This window comes from Elephantulus edwardii, unplaced genomic scaffold, assembly GCF_000299155.1.
Source record: "Elephantulus edwardii isolate Elephantulus edwardi_28Jun2011 unplaced genomic scaffold, EleEdw1.0 scaffold00192, whole genome shotgun sequence".
Lineage (NCBI taxonomy): Eukaryota > Metazoa > Chordata > Mammalia > Macroscelidea > Macroscelididae > Elephantulus > Elephantulus edwardii.
Window position 1 is genome coordinate 1,851,211 of NW_006399942.1, and position 7,919 is coordinate 1,859,129.

Consider the following 7,919-nt stretch of genomic DNA (forward strand, 5'->3'; position numbering starts at 1 on the left):
GATGGTGATGGCACAGAACAGGATAGTGTTCAGGTCTGCTGTTTATAGGGTCACTATGAATTGTACTATACTTGAAAGCACATAACAGCAGCAACAATAACAACAACAACAACAACAACAACAATGTGTTTGTGGTACTATTTTTTTTGCTTGATGTTTGTTTAAATTGACTGTGAAATCATACAAACCATAATTGTAAAAAGATATTTATTTATTTTACTTATAATTTTCTACCAATTAACATGTAATTATTATATCTATTAAATTATTACTTTTTTATTCCAATCACCCATTATTATTAATGTATCTTGATTGTATGTTTGATAGATTTCTGACAGCAAAAGTTGGTAGAAATCAAGGGACTTATATCTGGAAAACAGAATACTTGATCGTCTCAACAAGATAAACAACCCAATCTCCAAATGGCCACAGGATATGAATAGACACTTCACCAAAGAAAACATTCAGATGGTGAATGAACACATGAAGAAATGTTCAAAATCCCTAGCTCTAAGAGAGTTACAAATTTAAAAAAAATTATGAAATATCATCTCACCTTGGTAAGAATAGCAAAATTCAACAGAGCAGCAAACAACAAATGCTGGTGAGGTTGTGGAGAAACTAGAACCCTTATTCACTGTTGTGGGAGTATAAAATGTTGTAACCACTCTAGAAGACAGTATGACACTTTCTCAAAAAGTTGGAAATAGAAATACCATTTTGACCCAGCAATTCCACTACTAGGAATATACTCTAAAGAAACCAGAAGTACCACTCAAGAAGATATATGCACGCCCATGTTTATTTCTAATCTGTTCACAATAGTTGAAAACAACCGAAGTGCCCCATTAACAAATGAAACTGTGGTATATTCACACAATGTAATATTATGCAGCACTGAAAAACAAAGAACTCATGAAATATTATACAACATGGGTGACTATGAAGGACATTATGCTGAGCAAAATATCTCAGTCACAAAAAGACAAATATGGCTTAATCCCACTGTTGTAAAATAAGACTGACAAGGGAGTTGGGAGAAAACTAAAAAAAGAGAGGGTAAGTAATGTATACACCATTGAAACAGACAGGGAGAGAACTGTATAAAAGGAATATATGATTAGGTATTATTGTTATCACAAGCATGGTAAAGTGGTCTGGGGCAGTGGGGCGGGAGGCCGGAGGCTGTACAACAATGAAAGATCATTTTTCCCAAAGGAAAAAAAAACCCAAAACTATCTGAGAGGAGGGAACAGGAGGAAAATGTGTAACAATGAAGGATTGGAAACCCAAGTTCTTGATAAACTTTAATTAACATCACAATAAAAAAAGTTGGTAGAAATATTCTATTTCCTTTTCTCTGGTTCTAGTTGTTGGTACATATATTTAAATGGCAGTGATATTCACTGGACTTCCTTATATATGTATGGATATTATCTTGTCACTCACAACATTGTGTTTTGAGATGGATCTAGAAATGGCTTTTTTAACTATGAAAGCAAATATATTTTTCCTCACCTTTTCATCTCTGTCATAGTAGATAATATGGTTGTCTGATTCAAAATTTTCCATGCCAACCCATCTCATTTCACCAAATGTCAATATTTATGCATTCCATTTATTTCTTAATAATGGTCAATGTTTCTACATGCATGCTTCTCACTTTCCACATTTCAGTCACTAGCGTCTGCTTACAACAGCTCCTCATCCTTTGCATTTCTATATTTGAGGATTCAGGCTATAAACATGGACTTCACCTGATGGTATGCATAGGAATCAGATTGATTACACCTGTGGAAAGAATCACTGGGAAAGTTCAACATCAGTTCTGAAAACTAGGCCAGGTACTGAATGTGGAATAGACAACTACTCATACGCAAGCTGAAGCTTAACATAAAGAAAAGGAAATCAAATCCAGAGGAATCAAAATTTGACCTTGAGTCTATTCCACTTAAATTTCAAAACCATCTTAGGAACAGGTTTGAGGCCTTGAACACTAATTAGCAAAGACCAGATGAGCTTTGGGAAAATATCAAGAATATCATCCATGAAGAAAGTAAAAGGACATTACAAAGAAGATGAAGAACACAATTAATGTCAGACAAAATTCTGAATATTGCACTAGAGTGCCAAGGAGCCAGAGCAAAGGGAAGAAATAAAGAAATTAAGAAGCTGAGCAGAAGATTTCAAAGGACAGCACAGGAAGACAAAGTAAAATATTATAATGAGATGTGCAAAGAGCTGGAGTCCGAAAATAAAAAGCGCCAAATTTACTTGGCGTTTCTTAAGCTGAAGAAACTGAAGAACAAATTCAAACCTTGCGTTGCAATACTTAAAGATACTTTGGGCAGAATATGAAATGATCCAGGAAACATTAAAGGAAGATTGAAGGCGTATACAGAGTCACTGTACCAAAAAAAAAAAAATCGGACACATAAGAATTTCATTAAACAACATAGGAGCAAGAGCCTGTGGTGATGAAGGAAGAATTTCAAGCTGCCCTGAAGAAATTACAAAAAAAACAAGGTCCAAGAAATTGATGGTATACTAATTGTCTTACTTCAAGAAACATATGCTGCCCTGGATGTGCTCACCAAGCTGTGCCAAGAAACCTGGAGGACAACCACCTGGACAAACTTACTAGAAGTGATCCATATTTGTTCCCATTCCAAAGAAAGGTGACCCAACAGAGTGCGGAAATTATTGAACAACACCAGTAATATCACATGTAAGCAAGATTCTGCTGAAGATTATCCAAAAGCTACTGTAACAGCACATCACAGAGAACTACCAGATGTGCAAGCTGGGTTTGGAAGAGGCTGTGGTACTAGGGATATTATAACTAATATTAGATGGATTTTGGCTGAAAGCAGATAGTACCAAGGAATGTCTATCTGTGTTTCATTGACTAGGTAAGAATATTTGACTGTGTGGATCACAACAAACTATGGCTAATTCTGAGAAGAATGGGAATCCCAGAACACTTGATGTGTTTATGCAAAACCTATACTTGGACAGGCAGCAGTTGTCAAAACAGTGCAAGGAAACACTGCCTGATTCAAAATTGGGAAGGATATACACCAGAGATGTGTTTAATCTCTATACCTTTTCAATTTATATGCAGAACAAATTATCCGGGAGGCTGGACTTTATGAGGAGGAATGTGGCAGCAGTATTGGGGGAAGACTCATTAACAATCTGAGTTATGTAGATGACACAACCTTGTTTGCTAAAACTGAGGAGGATCTGAAGTGCTTGCTGCAGAAGGTCAAGTATTACAACCTTCAATGTGTATTGGAGCTCAACATCAATAAATCAAAGATGCTCATTATTGGGTCAATTGTCAGCAACATGATACATGGTGAAGAGATTGAGATTGTTACCTTTAGCTTACTTAGCTCCACAATCAATACTCTTGGTATTCAGAGTACTGAAGAAGAACGATGTCAGTCTGGAGACTAAGATATGTCTGATCAAGACCATAGTCTCCACAATTTCTTGCTATGCATCAAAGAACTCGACAATAGCTAAGGAGGATAGAAGAAAGATCGATGCCTTTACATTGCGATCCTGGAGAAGAGTGTTGAACATACCATAGACTGCCATGAGAGCAAACAGATTCATCCTGGAGAGGATAAAACTAGGCTGCTCCCTGGAGGCAAGGATTTTAAAGCTCCGTCTCACATACTTTGGGTGCATGGCCAGGAGGGACCAGTCCTTGGAGAAAGATATCATACTTGGAATGGTGGAGGGGCAGCACAGGAGAGGAAAACCCAGGATGAGATGGACTGACTCAGTGACTTTAAAAAAGGGATTATGTCTATCAAAGACAATGAGATTGTCCCAGAACAGATCAGATTTTATTGCTAATGTACATACAGTCACTATGAGTTGTAGGGGCTCAAAGGCACTTAGCAACACCACCACCACACATTTATTTAACTTTTTTCCTGTTATATCTCATGGTATTGAATTTACTTTTCTCTGTGCAGCAAAATTTAGATTCCCAGTTATTTTTTTTAAAGTTGTTTTTGGGTACTTTTGAGTTGTGCATAACTCAAAGTGACCCTATTAAAAACAAAACGGAACCCTTTCCTGTCATGTGCCATCTTTATTATCCCTGATACACCTGAGCTGAAGTCACTGGAGCAGTCAGTCTATCCAAGAGTTTTGTTCTCTTTCACTGTCCAATGCCCTTTCCAAGGATGATGATTCTTTCCAAAGATTACCCTCTAACTACTTGTTCAAAGTATGTGAAATGAATGAAACTGCACCACCATGTTTTCTAAGGAGCACTCAGAGTGCATCTTCTTCAAGACATATTTGTTTTTTCTTTAGGTAGTTAATGGGACATTCAACATTTACAACACCATGACTAATAGGCATTGATTTTACTTCTATCGTTCTAATTCATTGCGTATTTCTCAGATGCATAGCAAAATATTGGAAAAAAAACCATGGCTTGAATCAGTAACACTTTAGACTTTAAACAGGCAACATTGCTCTAGGATTTTTGGGAGGTACCTGACAGCAGATTTTCCCAGTGTCTCCTGATCACCTAACTGCTACCACGTACTTCTTCATAACATTCAAATTTTCAAATGATTTACTCAGCCTACAGGTTGAATACATACTGAAAAACTATAGAGCCCTGCAGCACACCTTTCTTGATTTTAAACTATGCAGTGTCCCTTTGCTTTTCAGACAACTTCTTGGTCTAGGAATAGATTTTCATATAATTAAGTTTTTGGAATTTCCATGGTTCTCAATATTAGTCATTGTTATAATCCATGCAGTCAAATGCCTTCACATAGTCAATAAAACATTAGTAGACAAACTACTGGTATTCTATACTAAAAGCCAGGATCTATTTGACATTAGCAATTATCTCTCTGATGCCATAGCTGCTTCTAAACTCAGAATTTTTTCTAGTTCTTTGTCAATAAATCATTCAAGCATTTTTGTATTTTAATATTATGTAAGTTTCTTTTTTTAAAAAAAAAACGAGTTGAAAGAACAAAGCCTTATTCTAAACCACACATTCATGGCAAAATTACCCATGGAACACAAGAAAAGCATTATCCTTATTATACCCTCATTTCCCATTATCATGTTCTAAATCAACACGAGTTGAGTCATTCCTTGGAATCTATGATGTAAAAATTGAATAGAAATAAAAGTTCTAGTTATGATTTCTTAGAACTCAAGTACTTTACAGGTATTTCAAACCACAGAATTATCATATCATGGAGGAATAGGGTATAAATACAGCTGTAAGAGCCAGTCTCAGTTCTACTACCACCTGCACTTCTTGTCTTCTATTTAGAAAACAAGGTAATGTTATAATTTATAAAATTTTATATACTAATAATGTTTTGTTGATGATCTGATGGTGTAGTCTGTAGAGTGTTGCACTGCTAATTAAATGGACCTATATCTCCAGTAATTTAAATCCATCAGTGACTCCATAGAAGAAAGGACAGTCTCCTCTCATTGAGATTTATAGCCCTGGAAATCAATGGAGGATTGCTCAGTCAGAATTAGCTCAATTACAGTAGGTTTAAATGGTTTCAGGCTTTTGGGTTTGTTTGCTTGCTTGGTTATTTTAAATTATATTTAAAACCTCATATACTAAAACGTGTCTTTTGACACTAATTCTAGGTGTTAGTAAACATGTTGATTATATTATAGACTGGTAAAAGAACAAACAAGTCTGTTTTGGAGGAAATGGGTCAGGATGCCCCTTAGAGGCAAAAATGGAGAAACTTCACATAATTTGGGCTTGCCATAAGGTGGAGCCTAGTCCTCGGGAAAAGTTATCTTGTTGGAAAAGATGAGGGGTCAGCTAAAACAAGGAAGGTCTTCCATGAGATGGATTGACACAGTTACTATAACAGTGTGTTCCAGCATGTCAGAGATCACGAGGATGGCACAAGGTAGAGCAAAATTCCAGTGCTTCATTCATAGGGTTGCTCTGAGTTATAGTCTACATGATGGCACCTAACAACAACGTTAATGCACCTTAAGATGCTTTAAGAAATTGAGTGGACCTGGGGGGGAGGGATTGTAAAACAATAAAAAAATTTTTCTTTTACTTTTCCAAGAGGGGAGGGTACTGGGGGGAGGGTTGGGGGGAGAGAAAAGTGCAACAATGAATGAATGGGGCAGGGGGGGGGAAATCTCTGTTTTCTCAAAAAAAAAGAAAATATGAGCTTTTGATATATATGTTTTATAGTGCCTCTAGGTGCAGCTAGTATGTAGACATTGAAAACTCTTTTGTATGCTCTCTACCTTATCATGAATTGCCCTAATCCTCTGTATGAAGTCATCAAATGAAGTGTTGGACATTTCAGGGAATTAAATATTTGTTGTATGACCTACTTGATTGTATTCTTAATCTGTTTATCAGAGAGAGAGCAAAAAATACTTGTCTGATATGAATGTTTTAAAAACTGGAAATTTAGAAATAATATTTGTAACTTTGGTTGGCAAGAAACTACACTATAATCCCAAAGGCATGTAGTTCAAATCAATCTGTTATGGAATATATAAATATAAATGTATATGTATTCTGTATCTCCCACAGGACTAAGTCAAAATGAAGTTTTTAATCTTCACCTGCCTTTTGGCCGTTGCTCTTGCAGAGCATGTAAGTACAACAAGAACTCTTAGAACATATATTCTTATTTAAGTATGTTACAATATTCAATTTTTATAAGCAGAAGTTGGCAATGTTGAGCTATAATGAATATAGAATAAATGTATGACCTTTTAAATTAATAATCAAAGATCCTATTTAAGCTTCCTTGTTTGAGTTACAAGAGAAAAATTATGAAGTATTTTCTCTCTAATGTTGGAAAGGTCTTAGTCATAGATTGGCAGTCTTACTTTGCCCTCCATATACATTTAATTTCCTGGAAATCCATTTCCATTCCTCTGGTAAATACCTTTGAAAGTGCGGGTAAGTCACAGATAAAATGTAGACTACAAAACAATAGCAAAGGTTTGTCATTCTTAATCACAGTAGATCAGAATACTTAATTAGGACATAAGAAGGTGTGGCAGAGCAGTGACTTCACATTAACCTAAACAACCTAGTCTCTTCTTTGAACACATGTTCTTTCAATGGTAATATCACAATTATATTCACTTTGCAAATAGATGAAGATGAAATAAGACACTTTGTGTGATATTTTTTGAAAAATCATACACATATGTAATATATATAAACTTCTTCAGGGTACATTTCTTTCCCCTTTCTCTCTACTCTGTAGCATGCATTCAACCGTTCTTATTCACACCCAATTACTTCTTTGATAGTTATTTTAACTCCATATCTCATGAATAAGCCTTTACTGTCTTTTTATTATGTCTTTGTTTTGATTTTTGTATAAGTATTCATAAACACTGTGTTTCATTCATGTGTTGTTGTTACTCGGTCCCTCCAAGTCATGTACATGGTGGTTTATATAATAATTCATATGCATTGTGTTTTATATAATTAATCACTATAGATCAATGGCTTTTATTACCACATCTCATCAAATTTCCATTTATCAATAGCAATTAATTATAAATTAAAAAGTATATGAAATTTTGACAACTCAAGAACAAAAGGAGAGTGAGCACTCCAGTTAGATGAATAAAATGAACACAACCATGTCATTGGGCAAGTGTATATCAAATACAGTGCGTCTTCTTAGAATCTAGTAAACTTAAACACCGTTTCCCCCTCTCTGTTTGCTCTTTAGTTTATGTAATATTCACTTCTTAACTTTAAATTGATTAACTGGAGAGTGGTGGGGGAAAAGGCACAGTATTTCCAGTACAAATGACAGATTACTAGTACCAAAAGCTACTTTTTTCACAATTTATTGAAAATAAAGCATTGAGTTTGTATGATGAAGATTCCTATTAAA

At 35.3% G+C, this 7,919-nt stretch overlaps 1 protein-coding gene across 1 annotated transcript in view; it reads left to right on the forward strand.

The window, feature by feature from the left end:
• The first annotated feature begins 6,598 nt into the window (after window positions 1-6,598).
• Window positions 6,599-7,919, forward strand: part of LOC102854348 (protein transport protein SEC31-like) — a 44,484-nt gene continuing 43,163 nt past the window's right edge. Inside the window, exon 1 of the mRNA XM_006896837.1 lies at window positions 6,599-6,649. Coding sequence (XP_006896899.1) covers window positions 6,599-6,649 — 51 coding nt within the window. The remainder of the gene's footprint in view (window positions 6,650-7,919) is intronic.